Below are 26,246 nucleotides of genomic sequence, written 5' to 3' on the forward strand. Positions count from 1 at the left end.
CCAAGTTCATTACCTCTCTTCCTCCAGTTAGTATTGGTAAGCACATGAATGGAACTGAGCAAGGTTAGTCTCCAAGATAATGTCGTTAGTGAAGTAGTCCTGAAGTTGTTAGTTTTAATGCATAATCCACACCAGTCTATTAGGTGCAAGTTTGCACATTCCTTAGAGGTGGTAATTTGAAGAATCCTAAAACATCTGAGCTGTTGGGGATCACAAGGATCAGTGAAGCCCAGGCCTGCATCCGAGCTGAAGGCTGCTATCCGCATCCTCACCAGGCCTCCACCTGAATGTCTCAGAAATGGGGGACACACTTGTTTCAAAGCCAGTGAGCTTTGAAATTTAGAGTTTATTTCAAAAGAGAGTAGAAGTGGGTTAGAAATTCTTTTCATACAGAATAGGATGATGACCTTCCATACCTTTCACTCATTGCTTCAAATTTTTCCCTTTACACCACAGACAACACATCTTTTTAAAATTTTCTTCCCATTCCTGAATGATGGCCTTCGGCATTGGACGCCAGTCTTTAATCAGAGGTCTTATTTTCATCCATCTTGCTTTTCTTTGCTAAAGCTACCATATCTTATTACACCATCTTAAAGTTTAATTTGATTTTTTCCTGACAGCCATATCTTGTTGTTGTTGCTGTTAGTTGCCATCAAGTCAGCTCCTACTCACAGCAACCCTGTGCACAACAGAACAAAACACTGCCTGGTCCTGCACCAGCCTCACAATCTTTGGTATACCTGAGCCCATTGTCGCAGCCACCATGTCAATCCATCTCATTGAGGGCCTTCCCCTTTTTCACAACCCTTCATTTTACCAAGCATGATACCCTTCTCCAAGGACTGGTCCCTTCTGACAACATGACCAAAGTAGGTGAGATGAAGTCTGGCCATTCTCGCTTCCAGGGACCATTCCAGTTACACTTCTTCGGGGACAGATTTGTTAGTTCTTCTGGCAGTCCACAGTACTTTCAGTATCCTTTGCCAACATCACAACTCAAAAGCATCAACTCTTCTTCAGGCTTCGTTACTCATTATCCAGCTTTCATATGCATATGAGGTGATTGAAAACACCATGGCTTGGGTTAGGCACGCGTTAGTTTCAAAGAGACGTCTTTGCTCTTCAGCACTTTGAAGAGGTCTTTGGCAGCAGTTTTGCCCAGTGCAATAGATCGTCTGATTTCTTGACTGCTTCTTCCATTGGTATTGATTGTGGAACCAAGTCATATGAAATCTTTGCTGTCAGTCTTCAAGCCATATCTTACTATTGTTTAAAAGAAGCTCCGATGCCCGGTACTTTTTAAATGCCAAACAGTTGACCGGCTCAGCTGCTCACGGAAGGCTGGGGGTTTAAGTCCACCCACATGCAGCTTGGAAGACAAGTGTGGTGATCTACTTCCAGAAAATGAGCCGCTGAAAACCCTGTACAGCACGGTGCCGCTTGGAAATGTATGGGGTTGCCACGCACTAGAACTAACTTGACAGAGGCTTGCTTCTTAAGCCTTATCATGTCCAAACCACCCATGTATTATTATCGTTGTTAGCATCATCAATATTTTAACTCAGAAGCACAGTCTAACTTTGTCCCCATTGCACGTAATCTGAATATAAACCAGGGTACTGCACAGCTCAGTCTCTGATTGCCTTTGTATTCAGGAACAATAGACCACACCAAAAAGTATTAAAGCAATTCCATTCTTCACATGTGTCTCTCAGAGAATCGAGCAGAAAAACCAGTTGATAACCCACAGGAGCACTGCTAAAATAAGCGTCCCTCTCCTCCCTCTGCGGCTCTCTTCGACCCAGAGTTGTTCTCTGGTATCTCAGTCTCTCTTCCTGGAGCTCTCTACCTGCTCTCTTCTCTGTCCCCACACCCAAGCATGCCTCACTGCCTAAACCATCAGAAATGACCACGTCTCGTCCGCTCCTGCCCACATGGGCTCTCTCCATGGTGGAAGGAGGCCAACATTGCTCTGTAGCTTCCTAGTTGTCCCTGGATACCATGGCAGGAGGCGCATGGAATCATCTTGGGAGTGTCTAGTTTTGGTGTGTTTTTCTTATGAGAAATTCTCAGCTAGAATTGCTGAAGAATGAAACTCTCCAGTTCATTATGTCATTTTACCTTTTGGCCTTGGCTGTTTTTTTGTCTGTGGTTGCATAGTATGACATAATATGCAATAAAGGAACTCAGAAGTTCAGAGTTTCTTATTTCTGCAATCTTCCTCTTAATAGTCCCCAATCTGTGGGAGTCAGGTCCTGAATCCCCCAGGAATCACCCCTTAGCCTAGAGAACTGGCCATAAACGAAACTGCAGAAGCTTCGTCTGGCTGAGGTACCCTCCTTCACTGAACATGGCAACATCCTTTAAGCGTTCCGGTCAACTCCCCAAGGATTTACTGGATCAAGTCCTTGATCAGAATGCCAGGCAGCAGAGGTGGCCCCAGTTCACCCCACCTCCCCCTTAAGAGCCAGCTGAAATCCCTGTGAAATATGGTCCTGCCTAAGGGATTCCACCTGAAAAGTAATTGGCTGGCTTCAGCCACGAGGCTGCAAATCTAATCTTGAGTGTCTTTCCACCACTCTGACTTATTAAAAGCTTCTGTGGTGGATATAACCTTATTGAATTTTCATAAATCCTGTCCTTGGCCACCAGCCCAGGATGCTGATGGCCTGGGAATCTGTATGGCGGGTTTGGAAATATGCCGAGAGTGGGCATGTGGAAGAGAAGAAGAGGGCAGCTGGAGTGGCGGATGGGGGTCAAGTTCATTAGATAAGTGATTGCTGCTTCACAGGGCCATGGTCATTTGCTGAGTGGGTCTGTGGTCCTGTGCACATTGGCTTCCTCTACCTCATTGGTCCTTTGAAAGTTAGTTTATCCCTTGGCTAAGGTGGAGGCAGCCTTCCCTTCACACACACACACACACACACACGCACACACACACACATGCCACCATCACCCCCAGCCCCACAGAAACAACGCCTGAGGGTAAGGAGTTGATTTGAAGGTGATGGCAGAAGAGGGCACTTTGGGAGGAGCAGAATGAGACTGGGAAAGAAGTAAGCAGGGGAGGGTGGGTTGATAAGCAGGTTACCCCTGTGGGCAGCTGGGACTCATTCTCCATGGAGGACCTTCAGGAGACTGTGTAGGCTCTGCCAAAGGAGTGATGAGCTAGGTATTTCGACACTAGCTCCTGTCCATCACTGGTTCAAGGCTGCACTCTGGGGCATCAGCTCCCAGACGCTCTTGGCCTGCCCCACAAAGCCAGCTCTTCTGCATCATTGGCTTGCAGTGTCCATGGGGTGGCAGGATTTAGGCATTCCATGGACCTCTCAGAGATCGCGCGTTGTGGCTGGATGGGTTATTCTCCACTTCCTTCCTCCTGTGGCCTACTCTCCCAGGCCTTTGCTATTGGAGCAACTCTGACTCCCTGGGAGGAGCCCCCTGTTTTCTCTGTACCTTTGGTGGGGAGAGGCTGTTGTTTGGGGTTTTGGCTTCCCTCTGCAAGACCAATTAGGACACAGCCAGCACTACAAACTGCTGCTATTGTATGTAGTTCTATCCCTCTGCAAGATTTTAGCAAGCAAACAAAACGCCCCTTTAGTCTTCAGGCCCCTAATTTCCCTCTAGCAACTTCTAATGTGCTTAAAAGTGACCCCACCCAGGCTCTGGGGCATATCAGGGTGCTGATGAGCCTGCCTGGGAGCTTGAGTGATCTTGGGGTTTGGGTGACCCAGGATGGGTGACATCCATCTCGGACCATCAATTTCCTCCTGGGTCAAGAATTTTGGCAGCATGCTTAGGGTATTGGCAGATTGTGACCTGAGAATGTTCATGATAACTCTGGTACCCTACTCTGCCCCACTGTTGCCATAGCAATCCTCTTCCTGGGACATCTTTCTTGGCTTCCCCACTTGGAAAGCCTTCTCCCTTTCCTGAGCACCAGCACTCCCTCTCTGGAATCACTTGTACTGTTGCCTTACTCTGGTCACTGAAGGGATTCTTTTGTTGATGAGAAAAACAGTTCTTAAATTAGTTTCTACTGTCACTTTTGATTGGGAACTATTCTTTCTGGGTTCAATCAGCCTGGAATTTACTAATTTAATAGCTTGGCACATTCTTCTGTCCCCTGTATTTCTTATAAATTGGTAATTGGACCTAGAGGCTTAATCGGATTCAGGTTTGATGTTCTTGGCAAGACTTCATAGGTGGCGTGTTGTTCCATCAAGAGACATTTGATGTCTGGTTGTCTCTCTGTGGTGGTAGCACCCTTTGAAGTCTGATGCTTGGACCAATTAGTATATCACGCACTACAAACTGGTGCTATTGCAGATCTATCACTCCTTTTGTAAAATGTAGTTATCAGCTGGAATACATCTATATAGAGAAACATCCTTATTTATTGTTTGGATACCTTGTGGCGTGATTCATATGGAAGATAGAATATGAGAGCTTAAGTCTTTCCCTTTGTTTTCAAGTAAAGATGTGGCTGCTAATGTTGCAAAGGTGACCAATTTATTCTTCCCTTGTTTTTAAGAATAATTTTGAACTCATGGATTTAAGTAAATTTTATGCTTTAATATTTTGTAGTTATCCTTCCTTCTGATGTTCAAGTTGTCCCATCTTTGGATAATGGTAGCCTATTCAAGTAGGCTCCTAGTGTTTGTTTTAAACAGTGTTTTGTGTTTTTGGTGAAGGTTTACACAGCAGTTTAGTTTCCTATTCAACGACTTTTACAGGAGTAGTTCAGTGACCTTGGTCACATTCTTCACGGTGTGTGACGGTCTCATGATTTCTGCTCTGGTTACTCTGTTTCCATTCATCACGTTGGCTCCTGAGTGCTTTTAACACAAGCCTAGCAGCCACTGATAGTTCTCTTGCCCTCTGGAATGACAAGATGGTATAGCATGTGTGTTTCCTGCCCAGAACTTACACCGGTCGTTTCTCCAAGGTGCTATAGTGCAGTGGAAATTGGCATGTGAAGATCAAAATCTAGGTGCTAAGGTGACATGACTCTTAAATACACACTAGACTAAATCGTCTTGAAGAAGAGGCTGTAGCTGCTCAGGACAGACCCCCTCTTGACACACTTCCACATTTCTTCCAGCGTAACACTGGCAAGGTCGCTGTGGGAATGCCTCCATGAGCCAGATGCTGGCCTGGTTCTCAATAAAGTGCCTCCATGATCCCTCACAATGCAATGCAAGGTGATCCTCTGTCTTTAGATTGCCGCTGAGGACACTGAAGCTCAGAGGGACTACAGAACCGCTCACAGTCAAACAGCTGATAATTGCTGAAGCTAAAATTGAAATCAAGGCTTTGTCAAGGAGAACATACATGCTTTGATTTTCGAGTTTTCTTACCATGAAACCAAATATTCATGTTAGAGAAATCCCTGACCAAAATTAACCCACCAGTGGCTTTTCTTTCACCCAAAGTTGCAAATCATTACTTAACTGTTTGAAAGCAGGCTTCCTGCATTTGAATTTCAAATGATATGGCTGAGTGGAGGGCCAGAGACCATCTTGAGACCTGAAAGCAGTTGATCTCAGTAGGAGGAGGAGGGCAGCTCTCAGTCAATCATTTTATGATCACCCAGTGGTTCATCTTTTCTGTTTCTCCCTCCTCTTTTTTTATAACCCTCGCTGCACTAGATTCCTTGAGCCAACTGCTGTTCTGGAGTCAAAAGGGTCTCCCTATATGCACTTACAATTACTGCTCAAAATAGACCTTATGTTCACAGTTCATTGGGTTTTGATTATTTGTAACACCTTTAATGGGAGCTCTGGTAGCATAGTGCCTAAGGCACTTGACTGCTAACCAGAAGGCGGGTGGTTCAAACCCATCAGCCACTCCTCGGAAGGAAGAGGGTGCAATTTACTTCCGTAGAGATACAGCCTCAGAAACCCAAGGAGGGGTCGCTATGAGTTGGGTCCAACTTGATGGCACATAACAACAGCATAACAAAACACCTTTAATAACAAAATCTATCCTTCTCGTGTGGATTTTCTATTAAGTGGCATAATTAAGGAGTTCAGAGCCTAGCCTAGTGGCCAAGTTACATGACTGAGGTACAGCATGCTAGTTAATTTGGAACAAAGCATGTCTCTAAAATGACATGCTTGCGTTCCCCATATCAGTAATAAACTATCCCTTATACCTTTGCCTTTTGAGAAGTCCCCCTTTTGGAATAATTACAGAGCCTCAATGTGTTACTTTGAAAGGAACAAAATTCAGATGCACACCTGTCGATCCACATGTACATTGACTTAACCTGCCATTGGACAGAGCTACAGTGGAGGGAGCAATTGCTCTGAGTCAAAGTTCATTGCTGTACCTGGCTGACTTTGGATAAGTTGCTTTAATGGCTTTTAGTTTCAGTTTTCCCATGTGTAACAAGGAGAGGTGGAAATCCCGGGCTGTAGATTTCCAGTAGGGATTAGAATGGCATTCTTCGGTGTGAAGCAGATGACACCACTCCTGCACATAGACCAACAGCCATAAACATCTTTCCTTTCACACCTGCCAGTCCTCCTCCTTACGCTCAGGTTAGGTGACTGTTCCATTCATTCTTGGAAGGAAATCTCATTCAGAAAGAGGTGAAAGGAAACACAGGTGCTGCAATATCCTGGTGGTTTTTCAGGTCCTTTGGTTAAGAGGGAAAGAAGGACAACTCCAGAAACTGACTGTCACGGGGGCTCTTTGTCATCACCATCAGGGACCTGTGGATGATGTTTCTCTCCTTTGTCAGTCAGCAGCCTGAGGAGTCGTAGGCTCCTCACGAAATAATCTTCACCCTGCTAACCAGAAGGCTGGCAGTTCAAACCCACCAGCCACTCCTTGGAAGGAAGGTTGGACGATTTACTTCCATAGAGATACCGCCTCGGAAACCTAAGGAGGGGTTGCTATGAGTCGGGTCTGACTCAATGGTACATAACAACAACAACAACAACAACAACATGATCCTTAGATAACATTCTTCCTGGAAATTCCCATTTCAGAGTAGTTTCAAGCTCATTTAATTACTTACTGAAATTTCTGTATCAATGCCTTTATTGTTCATTTCTAAAAGTTCTTTCTGGCTCTTTTTAGTATCTGCTGGTAATGCTGTTTTTTTTTTTTTATGACATCATGCTATTTTTTTACAGTGTTTGATTCCTTCTTTTATATATTCAGTCATTTTGAACCCACTACCAAAAAAACCCTCTGCCATTGAGTCAATTCTGATTTTACAAGGCCCTGTAGGACAGAGTAGAATTGCCCCAGAGGGTTTTTAAGCCTGTCATCTTTATGGAAGCAAACTGCCCCATCTTTCTCCCATGGGATGGCTGGTGGATTCGAACTGTCTACCTTTTGGTTAGCAGTCAAATGCTTTAACCACTACACCACCAGAGATCCGTATCATTTTGAACAGATCTCCTTTTTTGCTGTATCTGGTAACCCTGCCCTCTGAAGTTCACAGGAAGTCTAGTTCTGCTGTTATGTCAACTGACACGCTGGTGTATAGCTTTGTAATTGGAGATTGTGAGTTCATGTCCTTGGGGGTGTATCTGTGAGAATTCTGTAGCCACACTGTGAGGTGCATTTGCTTTTGCTGGTGACCCAGGGATCTCTTTATGTATAAATGTCTTGGTTTTGAGCTAAAACTATGCTCATATTTAACTATGTTTATATTTAACAGCCCCAATAGCTATGTGAGGGCAGGGTCTAGAGAATGAATTCTCAAAGAAGTTTTCATTATGAACCTGTATTGGAGTTCTGGTGGTGCAGTGCCAAAGGCATTTGACTGCTAACGGGAAGATTGGTGGTTCAGACCCACCAGCCACTCCACAGAAGAAAGACTGGGTTTGGGTTTTGGGTTTATTGGAGCACCTCGGAAGAAAGGTCTGGCCACCTGCTTCTGAAGAACCAGCCATTGCAAACCATGTGGAGCACGGTTCTACTCAGACACACGGAGTTGCCATGGGCCAGAGTCACTTGACAGCAAATGTTTTATTTATTTATTTTTACCATAGGCAAAAAGGCAGTGAGTCTCCTTAAGGTCTTTCTTTCTCCATTCCTTCTTAAGGTTGTAACCAAGCATCGGCAAATGGCATCCTGGGGCCACATGTAGTCTCTGCCTGTTTCTGTACAGACTGCATCCTGGGGGCCCCTCAAGGCCTCATGCCTGTTTTTGTACAGCGCACATACTAATTTTTAAATGGTTGAAAAAAATCAAAGGAAGAATAATCTTTTATAACCTCTGAAAATTAAATGGCGTTTAAATCTCAATGTCGTAAGGAAAGGCTTGTTGGAACACACTGTGGCTGTTCACGGACACAGAGGGTGTGACCCTGGAGCTCGAAGATGGGAGCTTCTCTTGGCAGGCCAGCTCAAGCCTGGAGCGGACATACGCTACAGTGCGTCCCATTGTGAGGAGCAGGCCACTCCTCCATTGTGACTTGTCTGTTTGTTTCTCAGGGCCCTGCTGGACCACCGGGAGAGGCGGGACCACCGGTATAGTATGACTTAAAGAAAGGGCCGGGTCCTCGGGGAGGGCTTCTCTCTGGAGCAGTTTCACCTAGCAGGGACCAGATTGTGCATGTAGAACCTGCTGAGTTGGTGCATGTGTTGCTGTGTATATTGTCAACAACAAAATGCATGGAATTTAAAGAAAAAAAATATAATGGGAGGGGCCAAAAAATAAGGAGTTTCTGAAAGTTCCTGACATTAACCAGAGTGCACTCTTCAAAATGTAAGATTGATTTGTGGAGGATAGAGTAGGAAGTGGAGGTGGGGGTGTCTGTTTAACCCTCCTGTTTTAGAATTGGGCAAACAGAGCTTGGCATTGCTTTTTGGCATGGCTCCACCACAGAAGACAGTGCTTTAATGAACTTAATCAGACAATTGCCACAAGAAATTATCTTGATTCCTGACTTCTCCATTCCTAGCCACGTGGCCATGAGCAAATGAGGGGTTTCTCTGAACTGTAGGTGCCACGGTGATGCTCAGGGTCACTGTGGAGAAGGGATAGAGGAACCGTATGCTGAATAACGGGTGCTGTCAGTAGGTGGTGGTTCTGAAGAGGACCAGGGAGCATACGTGTACACATGCTTGGCAGGAGACTGTGCATTCTATAAACTGGAATTCCTGTGCTCTGCCCCCACTGGAGAAGGAGCTGTGGGTGCACAGCTGTCATGATGCCAGGCATCATGTCATGTGCACTGATTTCTAATTCTGCCCATTCATGTCATCACCGAACTCAGAACGACCTGGAGTTTTATACCCATTTTCACAGATGAGGAAATGCAGGCTCAGAGCAGTAAATTGATAGGTCCGGGAGGTCAGAGAAAGTTGTTGGTGAAGTTATTGAGCAGACTGCAGATAGAGCGGGTGGTGTGAAGGGGAGATGTGCTTCCCCTTGATCCAGAAGAGGCCACGTTGCCTAGTTCTGGCATGTGGCAGACCAGAGAGCAGAGCCCACCTGCAGATCTATGTCAGGAGACGGCTTTCAGGAATGAGCTCTGTAAAGAGACACCTGTGCCATTTCCTGCTGTCGTTTTCACTGGGAGGGGAATTGTTTTTGTATATAAATCTATCTATATCTATCTCTGTATCTATATCTATCTGTGTACACATATATAAAACCAACCCACTGCTATAGAGCTGATTCGGAATCAGTCAGTAACTGTTGGGTATGTGACACTGGGCACTGTGCCAGGTGTGTGTGTGGAGGAAGGGCTTGCACAAGTTGATGTATTTAGCATCTCCACAATCCCAGGGGCTGGTTATCCATAGGACATGGCCGGGGACTTGGATCTGAGCCCAGGCTCACCTCACTTCAGGGCATGTCCCTTTCCACTATGCACAGGGCCAGGCGTGAGCCCATGGTACGGGACAGCAGTGTTTTCCATGTGTGTTACCATGTCATTGTGCACAGGTATGCACAGATGCAGTGAGATGAGTGAGCCCCGAGCAGGAGCCTGCAGTGGGAGATGGCAGTGTGTTCTCTGTGCATATTAGCATGTCAGTGTACACAGGCATGCTTAGGCACATGAGATGAGTGAGCCCAGAGCAGGGGCTCATGGGGCAAGACAGCACTGCATTCTCTGTGTGCAATGACACATCAGCATGCACAGGTGCAGGGAGGTGAGTGAGCCCAGAGCAAGGTGTGCTTTGACATTGTCACATTCAATTGCTCATAGAAACAGGGCATGTCCGTGATAACAGCCGTGAAGTCCACCAGGTTTGCTTGAAACTCTGTGTGTTCTGTTCTTCTTCACCAGGGATCTCGAGGCTTACCTGGATTCCCAGGGCCCCGGGGACCAGCTGGCCAGGACGTAAGTAAAGAAGATCTACACTGGTTCAGTCGGGATACTGTGCTTGCCCTGGGGGCCCACTCCTGCAATGGGACTGACCAGCCCCAGGTCCCCTTGAACGTGCAGCTGGCTCCATAGCTCAGCCTAGAGCTCTCCGGAAACCCCAGGCTGTGCTGCTGGGCTCCATCCCCACCCTTCCTGACCAACATTTATTGTTCATTTATCTATTTAGCTGGCTAGCTGTTCTCTTACTGTGGCCTCTAATTTGATCACATCCAGTTTTATTTCTTCAGCTTTTGTGTTATGTTTCAGAGCCTTGTAAGCACCTGGGTATCCCATACGATCTCTCCCACTTTATGTCAGCGTTATATATCTAGCCAGCCAGGTACTGCGTTCTCTGTGGTCGTGTTCCTGACCCTTCCCTGGAAGTATGCAGACTCCCCATAGGGGAGGCATATTTCCTACTTTGCAGTCCCCATTGTCTGGCTCTTGCTCAGGTAGAGCTGAGCTCCCAGAGGTAAAGACCATGTCATATGCACCTGTGGGCCAGTGTTGCCTAGCAGCAACCCAGTGGGCCAGTGTTGCCTAGCAGCAACCCAGGTGCATAGAAGGACTCAGTACATACTTATTGTTCAAAGGGATGATTGACAACTCTGAGTTCTCACAGGACAAAGATGTCTGGCACCAGTACCAGTGGTATTAATTGCTTAGACACATCTTCCACATCTAGAGTTTTAGTTCCTTGTGAGCAGGAAGGATAATCCCCTTCCCCTTCCTTTCCTTGGATTTTTTTCAGAGAACAGGATTCTCTCTGTTCCCGTCTAGACATAGAGATTTACTACCCCGCTCTCAACATGACCTTCTTATGGCCCGTCCAACAGAAATACCTCCTCCTTTTCAAAGCCTGTCCTTCTGCTTGTGTTTGGAAAAAGATGGTGGATGTTGAGAACAGATGTGTATGAATGTGTGTGTGAGTGTAATGTGTGTGTGAGCATGAATGTGTGTACGACTGTGAGAGTATATATAACTGACAGAATGTGTGTATGTGTGTGAGTATGTGTGTGTGCACGTGCAATCTGTAGGAGTTATTTTGGGTTTTGTGGTTTGGATAGGGGTCACTGGAGGCAGAGCTGACAGTTGTGAACAGTCATGTGTGACTGCATGAGTGTGTATGTGTCCATGTGCACATGCCCTGGGTGCAGGACTTGGTTTTTTGGATAGGGGTCACTGGAGGCAGAGCTGACTGTTGTAAACAGGTGTGTGTGAGTGTATGTGCAGGAGTGTGTGTGTGCACACACTTTGTGTACAGGGTTTGGTTTGTGTTTGTGTTTTGGATAGGGGTCACTGGAGGCAGAGCTGACAGTTGTAAACAGGCACATGTGAGTGTGTGTGTGTGAGAGTATGTGAGTGTGTGTATGTATGTGTTCAGACATTGTGTGCAGGACTTGGTTTGTGTTTTGGATGGAGGTCACTGGAGGCAGAGCTGATAGTTGTAAACAGGCATGTGTAAGCGTGAGTGTGTGTGTGTGAGTGAGAGTGTACATGAATGTGTGCATGTACATGTTCAGACATTGTGTGCAGGACTTGGTTTGGGTTTTGTGGTTTGGATAGGGGTTACTGGAGGCAGAGCTGACAGTTGTGAACAGTCATGTGTGATTACATGAGTGTGTATGTGTCCATGTGCACATGTCCTGGGTACAGGACTTGGTTTGGGTTTTGGACAGGGGTCACTGGAGGCAGAGCTGACTGTTGTAAACTTTTACCACCACTGAATATTTCCTGGGAACCCTGGTATTCAGCTGAGAGTAGAAACCATGAATTTTTATTGGTGCCCATCTTCATGGCTGGGTGATTTTTCATTGGATTACATCTGAAAGATAGAGAGGTTGGGTAGAGTGAGTCAGCACCATGTGCTGAGCGAAGTTAATGCTCTTTTTCTTTCTTTTTCTCCTTAGGGCGTGCCAGGAAATCCAGGAGAAAGGGGGCCTCCTGGCAAACCAGTACGTCATCTTACTTTTCTGGATGAATACTGAGAATCAGTCAGGGCTATGGCAAGAAATAAAATGCAACTCAGATGGTTCAGGAGCCATTATAAAAGAGTTTTGTGCAGGGGTGTGGGCAGAGGGAACTAATTTGGAAGGCTGAGATGCCCAGATATGAACTAATGGGCAGTCCATACTACCATGGGCCTAAAGAAACAAGGGGAGGAAATGGTATTTTCAGACCCCAGAAAAAGTGAAAATGATGGAAAAGGAACTGCCAGGGAGGAGTCAGTTGTGAGTTCCAGGCCACCACCAAAAATCTTGAGCTGGGACAGGAAGGGAACAGTGAAGAAATCCCCCAGGCTCAGAGTCTCCCCCACTGAAGTGCCTGTCATTGGTCCAACTGAGCCCCACGCCAGTGGGCATGTGAGTTGGTGATGCCTTCCAAGGTCCTGGGATGTGGACAATGTGCAGCTGAGGGTTGAGTAAAAGGAGAATGGCAGCACATGCTATAGATCCCATCCTACATGTCCTACTCCATTGCCTAGAGATGTCAGCACCTCCCAACTGCCCACTTTGAACACTGGCAGAAGCCTTCCTACCTCTCACAGTAAGCACAGTGGATGCTGAGAAATACTGAACCAGGGATGCACTGCCCTGAGTGCTTGGTCCTGGGCAATTGGCCCCAGTCTGGCCCCAGGTCCCTGTAGGCACCCACATTCATTATCAAGGAAACTGAGTGGGTGGCCAATTCCAGGGAAGCCCAAAAGTTACAGCTGAGTAACCAGGCCTTGGCAGGATCCTCTGGGGAAGGACCAGTGATGATGACCAAGTCTGTTTTTACCTGTGTGGGTGAGTGGGAAGGCAGGCTGTGCAGATACAGAAGACACGGATGGGTTCATGTGAAGATGTTCCTAAGATGGGAGAAACAGTGGCAATCAAGATGGGAATCACAGACCCCAAGAGTGAGCTTCTGGTTTCAGAAACCAGTATGCTTACCTGAGCAGAGGCTGCACCTCAAGATGGATATGACAGACTGCCAGTCTCCTTTGCAAGTGTGACCTGTGACCAGCTTAGACAAGGTCCTCAGGCACATAGACTCTGTGGGCACGGAAACACCCTACCCATGTTACTGGGCACTATAAAGACCTGAGCATGTTGTTGTTGTTGTTGTTGTTATGTGCCGTTGAGTCAGCCCTGACTCATAGCGACCCCTCCTTGAGTTTCCGAGGCAGTATCACTACGGAAGTAGGATTGCCCAACCTTCCTTCCGAGGAGTGGCTGGTGGGTTTGAACCGCCAGCCTTCTGGTTAGCAGTCAAGTGCCTTAGCCACTATGCTACCAGAGCTCCGAACCTGGCATGTCTAGATGGGACCTGAAACTCTTCACTGAAGACTTGCCAGTGAGATCAGTGGAAAATTTTGTTGGTGGTCAGGGACAACTTGACCACTTGCTTATACAGCAGCCAAAAGAGCTGAGAGAGAGGAGGGAAAAGACTATTTTAGACTACCTTTAAATTCACTCGATACCCTCACACATTGTCCCAAATATGACCCAGTGTCTATGATGGTCTTTCTAGTCTCAGCAATCAGATAGTCTTTGTGTTTAGGATGCCCAAGACCACTCTCAGGTCCCATGATTCACTAGAAGAACTCACAGAACTAGGAAAAGATGTTCTGCTCATGGTTCCAGTTTATTACAATGAAAGGCTACAGACAGATCAAAGGGAAGATGCACAGGATGGAGTCCAAGAAAGGCCAGGAACAGGCTTCCAATTATCCTCCCTCGGTGGGATTTTACAGACAGCGTACAGTTATCCCACTAGTGATGTGTGACAACACACATGAAGTACTGCCAGCCAGTGTTGCTTACCTGAGCTTTGGTGTTCAGGCTGTTGGGGGCTCTGTCATGTAGGCACAGAGCACGGCATGGATAACTTCAGTTACTGTATCTCCAGCCCCACCAGAGGTCAGACTGATTCCCGGTGCCCACCCTAAATCACATTCTTATCATAACTATCTGCCCTGGCCCAAGCCCCTAATTAAACAGATACTCTTATGGGGCAGGATATTCCAAGGGTTTAGAGGTTACTTCCCCGAATCTGGGAAAGGGCCAGCCCTTTTTTGGAGTATGCAGGGTTTGAACAATGCAGGCCTGCTGAATTCATCCTTTAATGCACTGTTATTGCTCAGTGAGCAATGTGAAGGGCAGGATGTGTTTCTCCCATGCATTCACCTGGACAGATAGAACCCCTCACCCAGGGACTCCCCCACATCTCAGATTAGGTTCTCTGGAAACACAGCCTGCAGTGGGGATTCGTGTGCATGTGCCAGCTACTCTCAGGTGAAACCTGCAAGAAATTGGGGACCAGGGTATGGGAAGGGAAAAAGTGAGGCGATGATGTGGGCTCAGGTAAGTCTAGCCTGGGCCAGATCCCATGGGAAGCTCTAGGATATGAGTAGGGCAGGAGGGACAGCCCTTTCTCACATCCATATTGTCTGCCACTGGCCAGGGGTTTCCCCCAGGAGGATGGGACAGCCTTCCTCGAGTTTCCAACAGGTGAAGGGGATCTAGACAGGCAACAGACTGTATCTTCCAACTGTTGGTTTTCTTCACCCATTGGGCCTAATGCATGATCTGTAGGTGGCTTCTCCTGGGAGGAGCTGATCGTCTGCCATGCACCCCAAGTCTGCCTTCCTGAGGCCATTGCCTCCATATAGACTGTTCTTGTGTATCTTCTTAAGATCTGTAAGTATACAGAAATGGGTCAGAACAAGACACTAATTAAATTATCTTCAAGGCCACGCTGTGGCTAGGCTGAAAATCCACTCCCTGTTTGTCCTCCCTTTGTAAATAATGCCTTACTACACTAGCTACTAGAGCTCACTCTAATTATGCAAAGAGCTCAAAAAGCATTGTAAAAATGTTCCCAATAATGCAAAGCCAGCAGTATAAAAATGTCCCAATTTAAATAATATAAAACCCACATTATTAGCAACTTCCCAAAGAAAAATTAGGCTTCAAAATTAAAACCACTTCCCTTTTTGAAATTAATGTTTTAATCAATGAATATTACAAAGGTTGGTGGTTTCTTTGGAGGATAACAAGGGGGAGGGTCTTTGCCTTGTCTGCAGCAGCTGCAACCCAAGTGAATTCTCCCTGCAGAGCTAGTTCTTCAGCACCTCCTAATCGGAGGTCATCTAATCCCAGTCTCTTGCATGTACCCCCTCCTCAGGTGCAGTAGCCAGAAGGGTTGGTCGGATTCTTGAGACTACCAGCAGAGCAAGCAACACAAACACATGCCCACCTCTACAGTGGTGCTCCTGGGCAAATTGATGCTACCTCCACACCTGGCTTCTGCTAGCCCATAGGATGTGGCAGAAACCATTTCAGGAGTGGTCCAGACAAAAGGGGATAGACAGACATGTCTTGGTTTAAACCTCCCCAAGATGCCAGACTGGGCTTGTAATTCACAAGAAATTACCCACGACAAGTTTCATTGTGGCCACAGGCTTCCCATACTCTAGAGGGAAACCTAGCACCTTCCCCTCTGTGACCTCTGGTACTCTTTTTCTGTGGCAAAATTTCCACGTTTCCAAAATGGCACCCCAGTCTCCAATCCATGTCTAAGATCCCTTCTGCCCTTTAGCTGTCTGCCTTTTCCTTTGCATTTTCTTCCGTAGCCTTGTGTGCCTTGCACCCCAGTATGATCCCAGCCTCCAGCCTGTCTCGGGCTCTGAGCTGAACGCAATCCTAACAGGCTGTATTTCAACTCATAGCAGCCTTGAATGTGAATCCAGTGACCAACAGATGTTTACAGCCTGTCAGAGGCTTTGTAATCCCTCCAGTTCTGAAATCTGCTTTTCAGAATTAGATGCTTTCAGCCCATTGTGGCAGATGACATTTAAAGTTTGATTTCACCTGGGACAGCTGAGGACATTGGGTTAAATTCATACTAGGCTGTGACTGACTGACAGTGACAGCTGCTGCCTGTCTGTGAAATCCATGACAGTGCAGATCACAGGCATCTGCCGTTTGACTTGTGCAGTACCCATTCAGCCCATCAGGTGTTGATCTTGGGGGTTTGGGTGGAGAGGAGACCACTGAGAGAAGAGAGGAGGCAGTGGAGGGAGGCTGTGGACAGAAAGACCTGACATCAATCAGGTGTGGCTAGGACTGGCTGGCTGTGCAGCCATGGCCACTTGGAACAGCCTTTGTGGCACTCAGGCCAGAATGTCAATGGGCCTGTTGCTGTCCCAGGCACAGCACAGATATGGTACAAGTTATGGCTTATGGCCCATAGGCCTCTCAGTTTCTCAAGATGCCTGGGGTAAATTGTATGTGTATATGCATGTGTGTGCATATGCATACATGCATGTATATACATGTGTATGTATGCATTTTATTTCTCTTCCTTTCGACAGGGCCCCTCTCTACCACTGTCTCCAGGGGACATAAATCTCTTGGTTAAGGTAAATGCATGAAATCGATCTGCATGTGTTTTGGAATGTAACAGAGGATTGCAGGTCTAAATAATCACCTGTGTTTTGTCTGAACAACTCTATAGTGACAATAATGACAACAGCAGCAACATGCCTTGAGAACTCATGATGTGACTGGTAATGTGATGAGTCTGCACTGTCCTGTTTGGCAGCCACTGGCCACTTGTGTAAACTTAAATGCAATTCAAAATTCAGGTCCCTGAGGAAACAGAATGCATGGCTGACTACCTCCATGAACAACTACGTCCTTTGCCATAAGGCCAGAAGAAGTAAATGGTGCCTGGCTACATTTCCAAACATGTTGATCAAAGATTCTGTAGAAGAATCCTGGTCAGAAGAGAGGAGTGCAGAACACAATTTCAAATTCTCATGGAATCCAGACTTTCTGGAATCACGGATACTGGGTGAACCCCTGAAACTGTGGCCCTGAACCTTAAACCAAAAATATCCCCTGAAGTCTTCTTTAGTCCAAACAATAGTTTAGCTTAATTAGAAAAGCAGGTCTGCCTTGAGCATTGTGCTTTTTTAAAGAGCTCTCTGTAGGGAATCAAATTGACAACAGCAACTTGAAAGATGAGACAGGAAGCTTGGAGGGTGGCAAGTTGATGTTAGAGGGAGGAACAGCTCAGTAATGTAAAGTGAGGATAGTGACGCGACTTGAATGTCAACAGTATCACTGAACTGTGTGTGGAGAAACTGTTGAATTGGTGTATGTTTTGCTGTGTATTTTCAACACCACCAACAAAAAATATAAAAAGTATTAAAAAACAAATTTAGGTCCTTGCTCACACTGGACACATTTCAGATACAGTCACACAAGGCTGGTGGCTACCTTTTTGGACAATGCAGATACAGAGCGTTTCAATCATTGCAGCAAGTTCTCCTGGGAGCGTTGTGCTAGATGCTTGGTGGGCATGGCTTATTTAATCTCCATGATGGTTCTGTGACATCGGCATTGCTGCTGTTCTTGTTTTGTATGTGTGGAAATCGAGGCCTCATGAGGATAAGTAACTTAGAAATAGCATCCAGCCTCGCTCATCCCAGAGACTGGACTTTGACCATAACCCAGGACAGAGTCCAAGAGTTTGGTGTGAGTCATGCTGGTGCCAGGGTCCAGAGCACAGGTTCAGGGAGTGTGTCAGGCTGGGTTCTCTAAGAAGCAAAACCAGTAAAACTTAGAGAGAGAGAGAGAGTAAACGAGAAATTGATCTTAGGAAAATGGCTCACACACTTAAGAAGCTGGCAAGTCCCCAGTTCTTGGATCAAACGTCAAGCTGGAGGCTTTTCCTGACTCCTGCAGCTGCAGGGGCTGATGAGCTCAAGGTTGGCAGGCAGTATACTGGCTGTTGCCTCCAACGAATGATGAATCCGAGATCTCCAGGCCGAGTGCTGGATTGTTAGCTCACAGACAGTTGTAGGCAGCACAACAGAATCCTGATCCACAGAAGAAGAAGAGTCTCTTTTCCCAGGATGTCCACAAATATACTGGAAGCAGGCCACACCTCCAGGGAAACTCCCCTTCAATGGATTGGCTGCTCAACACATATATATCTCATCCCATCATGGGAACAACCCACATCACGATTGCTGAAACCACACAGAATCGTGGTCCAGCCAAGTTGACACACAGCTCCAGCCATCGCAGGGAGCAAAGCCAGCTGCTGGGTCCCTGGGTTAGGAGGAGTGGGATTTGACTGCAGACTTCTCTGGTTCCCAGAGTCATGTTCTCTTTTTCTGTGAGTGGCAAAGACCTTGAGAAGTTAGGCATGCCTTGGTTGGCATTGGCCAGGTCAGGGCTGGATCATATCCAAAGGTTAGATTGTGGAGGTGGCCAGATGCCTGGCCAAGGACCTTACAACTTAGAGGATGCTGTGAGCAAGCAGGGGACTGGGGCGAGAGGTATGATACAGAAAAAACAAGAAAACCCATCTTACTACAGTGACTATGACAGACCCCCTTTTGCTGTTTCCCCTTTAAGCTTTGAGGAGCCCTGGTGACGTATTTAACTGCTGACTGAAAGGCTGGCTGTTCAAAAGCATCCAGAGGAGCCTCAGAAGAAAGGTCTGGTGATCTACCTCCAAAATAGCAGCCATTGGGAGCTCGATGGAGCACAGGTCTACTCGGACACACATGGGTCGCCATGAGTCGGAATCAAGTCGATAACACAACAACCCTTTAAGCCTGTGTCCGAGGGCTGGTGATGCTTGCCACTGGATTTTGTGTGAAAACCACTCCCTCTGCTCTTGTAGGAAAAACTCAGGTGATGTCAGAAGATCCTTAATTCACGCGTGAGACCCAGGGACAAAGAGAAGAAGAAATAAAAAAGAAAAAGAAAGAAAGAAAACCTTCTGGGAAATGCAGGACTTTTAATCTCACTGCACACTGTGATGCCATGATGGAGAATTACACATTTTATTAAAAAGGAGGAGCGGTGCAGTCGTTACTGAATTTTATTGACAAGAGAGAGAGTATTTTTCCATGTCAAGGACATGACAAGAAACCACTCTTTATTGATCAGTCCCTTGTTGATTGCAGCCTTTATTACCCTCCATCATTTTTCATAATCCCATTGCTCTGGAAGGAACTGGATTTACATCACCTCCCCTGTCAAAGGATTTCAACCTCAAAACACTCTGATTTCTCTGCCAACAATAACAGTGATGAGTGCTGACAAGGCTAGGAATTGTTCATCTTGGCTCTTGCGTTGAGACAGATACCTGGTCAAGTATTCCCTTTGTGCCAAAGGATGCAGTTCATCCGAATACCTGGGAACCATGGATGGGTGTGAACACTGTAACTGTATGGGGGGGGGGGGCTGGAGGCCCCTTGGTCCCACTGAGATGCCCCTTTCCTGTAAAGCCTGTTGACAGCAGCCAGGAGAGGTCACTTTTGCCAAGTGTGCAGCCAACTGTCTTTAGCTTGCCGTGTTGTGTGGTCAGCTGCTTCACCTAGGTATTGCAGGTTCAAGGCTGCTGGTCTGGCCCCAGTGCTGGCATCTGAGAAGGCATCTTTTTTTATCGGAAATTTACCTCTGCCCCAGAGAGTTCTACGGCATCCTATAGCTCACCCTTATAGTTGGAAAACTGCCTGGGTGGACAGTTAGTCTCCTAGGAGTTCCTGTCCAATGAGCTTCTGCCATTGGATCTTTGCCCAGGAAGACTCCCCCCAGGTCTCCAGGAGATGCCTCTGCATGAATATGGTCTCTTCAGATCCTTGCAAACAGCCCTGGGAGGGAGGGTTCTCTTGCACTCTGCACTTCACAGGCGAGGGTGTTGAGGCACAGATGGTTACATGGCTTGTTGGAGGTCACAGGTTGAAGGTCACAGAGCTGGGCAGTGGCAAAGCCAAGGCACGGCCATTGTGACCTACCCCAAAGCCCTTGTGCCTAACCTTCCTGCTAGCCAACCTCATCTTTGTGTGACACAGACATCCTGCCACCGTGTGATGGAGTGCAGGCAGGTAGTGGGTTCCCAGAGGTATTGCAAAATAGGCTACACTCCTCCTAGGTGGCAGTATTGTAGTGCAGACTCAGGTATGTGGCGAGGGGCATCCCTGAGTGAGGCGAATGAAAGGCTGAGCCCTTAACTATGAGCTGAAAGGTTGGAGGTTTTAGTCCACTGAGAGGCACCACAGAAGAAGGGCCTGGCAGTTTGCTTCTGAACGGTGATGCTCTGAACACCCTGTGAAGCAGTTCCACTCTGTACATACCTGGGGCACTATGAGTCAGAGTCAACTCGATAGCACCGAACAACCACCACCACAACACAGCAATAGCTGAGGTGGCATGGAGGCTATTTGCACTCCTGGGAAACAACAGTTGCCTTTCTTCCATGTTGCAAAGGCCGTGGCATTCTTTCCTGTGGTAGACATCTTTGAGCATCACCTTGTCCCACGCACCAAACTGAACATGGTACAATGAGGTGGGTTCACTGAGAATGTCTCAGACCAAAGGAAGGGGTTGAGACCTTAAGGCAGTCGCCAGTTATAGATTGTACACCAGGGATCCTGCAGTATGCAAGTGCTTTGCACACATGATTTCATTTGAATTTCATGGCAGTTTTCTAAATTAGTAGAGTGGTCCTTGTTTACAGATAAGGAAGTTCACCCAGATGGATTAAGTGACTTGCTTGGGATGACCCAGTCAATTGCAGAATTAGGAACTAGGATGATGAATGACATGTTGCACTTAGCAAATCTGCTACAAAAGACCTTGAAGTGTTAAAAGGCAAAGAGGTCACACTGAAGACTAAGGTGTGCCTGACTCAAGCCACAGTATTTTCAATCACCTCATGTGCATGCAAAAGCTACACAATGAAAGAAGAATTGGTGCATTTGAATTATGGTGCTGGTGAAGAATATTGACTATACATACCGTGGACTGCCAGAAGAATGAACACATATGTCTTGGAAAACATATGCTTCTTAGAGGTGAGGGCGGCGAGACTTCATCTCACTTACCGTCAGCATGTCATCAGGAGGGACCAATCCCTGGAGAAGGACATCATGCTGGTAAAGCAAAGGGTCAGTGGGAAAAAAAGGAAGACCCTCAAAAAGATGGACTGACAAAGTGGCTGCAGCAATGGGATCAACCACACCTACTATTGTGAAGGACCAAGACTGGGCAGAGTTTCATCTGCTATACACGGGGTCGCTAGGAGTCAGAGTCGACCCGACAGCACCCAGCAGTAATAGCATTGGTGAACAAGGATGTCTGATGAACAAGGATGTCTGATCTGCAAAGAAAGCAAAACAATGCAGCCCAGCAGGAAAGTAATACCCCAGACTACAACGGTGCGTGTGGAAGCTTGGATTCACCATGCTCCACCATGTGCCTGGCACTGCTTCATGCCTTTTGCATTCATGTTCTCATTTCTTTCTCACAAGCCACCATAGTACAACAAACCAGTGACCTGGCCATCAGTGTCTGTTTATTACTCAAATACAATGACTCTAAATTGTGGGTCCCATTGCAAAAAAAGATTCCCACTGCCGTGCCCTGTCCAAGTTAAGCAACATACCAGTGGCCAGAATTCCAGCTGTGTCTGGGCTAGCTCTGCTCTCCTGCCATCCAGTGATGTGTTTCACAGTTGAATCACATTTTAAAAAACTAGAAGAGAAAGTCTAAGTGTAGGTGAGTTCCTTCCAGCTCTGTTACTCTGCAACTCTGTAAACAGCAACTCCAAAAAGCCAAGCTCCCTGCCATCAGGTTGAGTCTGACTCATAGCATTCCCCACTGGCTCTCCAAGGCTATAAGTCTTTATGGAAGCAGACCACCTCATCTTTTTTCCATGGACCAGCTGGTGGGTTTGAACCACTGACCTTTTGGTTAGCAGCCAAATGTCTTAAGCATTGCACCACCAGAACTAAACAAAACAATAGCAAGCAAAAATTTCCTTCTGCTTCTTCCATTCACTTTTGTTTCACATACCCTAATATTTAGGACTTCCCAACACCTCCCCCAAAAAATGCAACCAACTTCTCAAACCATTCATAAAAGAAGATGGCCCAAGACAGCAGAAGGTCAGGTGGCTGGTCAGTTGGTTGGTCGGGTGGTTGGCAGCCTGTCTGCACCAAATGGGACATATAAAAGTAAACCAGCCCCATCTCTGAGAGCTCACACCTTGTGTCTAGTAGGGATGGAGATCGAGTTATAAACAGACCCGTCAACACCAAGACAAGTGCTTCAATAGTGGGGACCCCGGGGTCCATGGGAACACAGAACCGATATCCAGTGTGAAGCAATCAGAAAGACTTCTTGGTATAGGAGACTTCTGAAGAATCTTCATGACTGAGTAAGAGTGAGACAGGTAAAAGGAAGGTTGTCTAGTGACAGAAAAACTCTTCCCTCATGAAGTCAGAGGTGAGGAGTAATGGCACACCACCCAGAACTTCACCTTGTTGCCGCATGAACCAGTGTAGGTTCCATCTGCCTTTGTGGACCCCTCTGTGAAGCACTTGAAACGTAGTAGTTAATGTACTTATTTCGGGTCAGTTCCTGCCACTTGACCATGAGCTCTTCAAGACTGTACACCACCTGTGGTCTTTAAGCACAGTGCCCAAGAATAGACTCTTACAAGTATGTTTTCAGTGAGCAAGTGGTTGATTGCATGAATCAGTAGTAACAGCTGAGTGTATTGGGTGTCATTATCTATCTTAACGCTATTCTAAGTGTCTTATTTGTCTTATCCCATTTAACCCTTATCACAGAGATAGAGGAGGGGAGGAGGGAGGGAGGATTGGAGCAAAGCGCTTGGGGGAAGTAGTCCAATGAGCCGGGATGTGAAGTTGGGTAGAGTTGGTGCCACCATCTGTTTGTCTACTGTGGTGGCTTACATGTTGCTATCATGCTGGAAGCTGTGCGGACAGTACTTTAAATACCAGTAGGATCATTCATAGAGGACAGGTGTCAGCAGAGCTTCTGGACAAAGACTAGGAAGAAAGGACTGGCAACCTACTTCTGAAAGTCAGCCAGTTATGAAAGCCCTCCGGATCACAACAGATATTGTCCAGCAGAATGCTGGAAGATAAGCCCCCAGGTTGGGAGGCACTCAAACTACACAGTGGCCACAGAAATGGGCTTAAGTATCCTTGTGATTGTAGAGATGGCACAGGACTAGGCAACGTGTCATTCAGTTGTACAGGGGGTTGCTGTGAGTCGGAGCCCACTCATTGGCAACTCACAAGCACACGGTGTCGTCAAGTCAGTGAGTTGTACTTGGTGCACACTGTGCTCTAAACTTTGAGATCCAGAGAGTACACAAATTAGAAAACTTGTTCCCTGGACTGAGAGAACTTTCAGTTCATTCCAAGGACAGCACTCACCGGCCCCAAAGAAGTGGCAGTCCCAGGAGGTGCTTATGGAATGCCTGCTGGGACAAAGAACAGTGGCAGCATGACCTGAAGCTTGCATTGTGTGTCCCAGCAAGTGTCCTGGGGCATGTGCCTGCCTTTATTCTGCTTCTCTGTTCAGAGCTCCCTTTACTTAGGCAACCCTGGGACAGCTTTGTTTTGTCACTAGCCCTAGGGACGCAGCGTGCTATTTTTGGCAGTACTAAATGCTTGCATGAAATCTGCACTGTGAGTATTTTTAAATGCTCACAAACATTGGTCCACGGATTTTTGACATCATTTTCTTGGGCCATGCCCCCAGCAGTCTGAGTGCCCCAAGTGCCCAAAGTGGGGTGAGAGGAGGTAATAGTATAGATACTTTAGGGCTGGGGTGTAACTTTCAATGAAGATAATAAAAATGCAAGATGTGACTCTAAACTGTCTGGGTTACGACTTGATGCACCTGTGTGCTTTGACATCATTGAGTGGCACCATCCTGTCCAGAGACGGAGACAGGAGCTATGGGCTTCCTTTGCTTTACAAGCCAAGGCATTATTTATGCATATTCTCTGTCTCTCAGGATGTGTGCAGTGATTGCCCTCCTGGTCCCCCAGGCCTCCCTGGTCTGCCAGGTTTTAAAGGGGACAAAGGACTCCCAGGAAAACAAGGGAGAGAAGGCACCGAAGGGAAAAAGGTAAGGAGAAAAGGAACACTTGGTGTCTATCATTGCAATGAAATGGGGTACCATGCTGGAGATGCCAAAGCTGCCCCTCCTCCCTTCCAAGGCGCTCAGGCTGTGAGGATTTAAGACAGCCAAGGAGCACCAAGTGGAGGAGACACAGCCATGGAAATGGTGAGAAATGGCGTTGATGGCTCTTTATCATTATAAGAGAATGTTGACTGTGACATTGCAGTGCATTCGGATGTCTAAACACGTAGTCACTCTTCCTTCCTCCCTTCTTTCTCCTCCCACCATTACTCCTTCCTTCCCCTTTTCTTTCTTCCTTCTATCCAAGAACTTTTGAGCATCTACTATGCAACAGACACAAAGAGAGGCAGCTACACTTTGTAGAATCATCCACCACCTATCATCCATCCATCTGTCCATCTGTCTATCCACCCACCCATCCACCCATCCATCCATCCATCCATCCATTCACCCACCCATCCATCTACCCATTCACCGACCATCCACCCACCTATCCATCCATCTACCCATCCACCCATCCATCCATCCATCCATCCATCCACCCATCTACCCATCCACCCACCCATCTACCCACTCAACCACCCAACCATCCACCCATCTACTCATCCACCCAACCACCCACCCATCCACCCACTCATTCATCCATCTACCCATCCATCCCTCCATCCATCCATTCATCCACCCACCTGTTAATTCTTATCAGTTACCTGTTTAAGAGCACATTTGTTTTATATTATGCATCAGACATGATGGCTCTATGCTTATGGAGTTCAAGGTCATGTGGTGGAGTTGGGGGGTGGGTAAGAGACATACAAACACAACATTTGAGATGTGACTTTTATTCTGATCTTCAAGTAGCATCCCCTTCATTTTCCACAGACCCAGATACATAAGTGATTTTAGCATCGGCCCCACAGTGGCCACAATCCATGCTCTTCCTCCGTCACACTCCAGGTCCTTGCAGGAGGACACGGGGCAGTTCCAAAACTGATTTGACCAAGGCTTCTTTCATTTAAGCCAATTCTCCTGATAATCAAGTCATCAAAATAAGTATTTATTTGATTTGTAGCATTTCTTGCATCACAAGATATGGGGCAGTAAACAAGCTTGCTTGAATCTTTTTATATTGGTGTCAGCTCCCCCTGCCCACTTCAGCCTGCTTTTGAACAGGCTTAGTTGATTAAGATGAGTACATCTTTGGGCTTGATTCTAGGAGACTTAATCCAAAAGATTCTAAGTATTGTAAGAATATTTTGATACTGTCTCGTTGAGTGGTTCTCAGGGAGGCATCTTTAAGTCCCTTAGGGAGATTTTTAGATAAACCATTTCTAGGACCCTCCACCCAGGCCCTTTACATCAAATCACTGGGGAGAATCCTCAGATATGTGTGTTTTTAAAAAGAACTCAAACAATTACGGTGTTCAGAGCCACTCACTAAGTCAACTTCTGAGTCAGCTTTCCACCCAGTGCTCCACTCCTCACAGCAGGACATGACAGTGGCCAGGGCCCCCATTCTCCCACCTGTAGCAGGCCATCCTCGGGGTCAGGCAGCTCCTCCGCTCTGTGCTGACACTCAGGAAGTTAGACTCAATGAAAGTTATGGTAAGGCACAGACAGAATGTGTACGTGTGTGCATATATACGCATGTGTGTAAATACTCAGGTTTGTAGAGTATACATACAGCTAAGAAGAGAGGGAAGGCCTGTTGCAATAAGAAAATGAGTGAATGATCAAGGCAAATATATATTTCACTTTACCTGTCACTGTGTTGTAAACTGCCCCCAAACTTAGTGGCTTAAAACAACAAACTTTCATTACCTCACCATTTCTGAGGGGCAGGGACTGAGCAGTAGTTGAGCTGGGTGGTTCTGGCTCAGTCTCTCAGGAGGTTGCCCATAAACTGCTGGCAAGGATTGTGGTCAGCTCA

General features: G+C 46.7%; 1 protein-coding gene across 1 annotated transcript in view; it reads left to right on the forward strand.

Moving 5' to 3' along the window:
* Positions 1–26,246, forward strand: part of COL22A1 (collagen type XXII alpha 1 chain) — a 291,312-nt gene that overhangs the window by 192,280 nt on the left and 72,786 nt on the right. The window contains exons 37-41 of the mRNA XM_007940570.1: positions 8,461–8,496; positions 10,266–10,319; positions 12,254–12,298; positions 16,705–16,752; positions 24,191–24,304. Coding sequence (XP_007938761.1) covers positions 8,461–8,496; positions 10,266–10,319; positions 12,254–12,298; positions 16,705–16,752; positions 24,191–24,304 — 297 coding nt within the window. The remainder of the gene's footprint in view (positions 1–8,460; positions 8,497–10,265; positions 10,320–12,253; positions 12,299–16,704; positions 16,753–24,190; positions 24,305–26,246) is intronic.

Source organism: Orycteropus afer, unplaced genomic scaffold, assembly GCF_000298275.1.
Source record: "Orycteropus afer afer isolate SDZICR_OR568_19922 unplaced genomic scaffold, OryAfe1.0 scaffold00069, whole genome shotgun sequence".
Lineage (NCBI taxonomy): Eukaryota > Metazoa > Chordata > Mammalia > Tubulidentata > Orycteropodidae > Orycteropus > Orycteropus afer.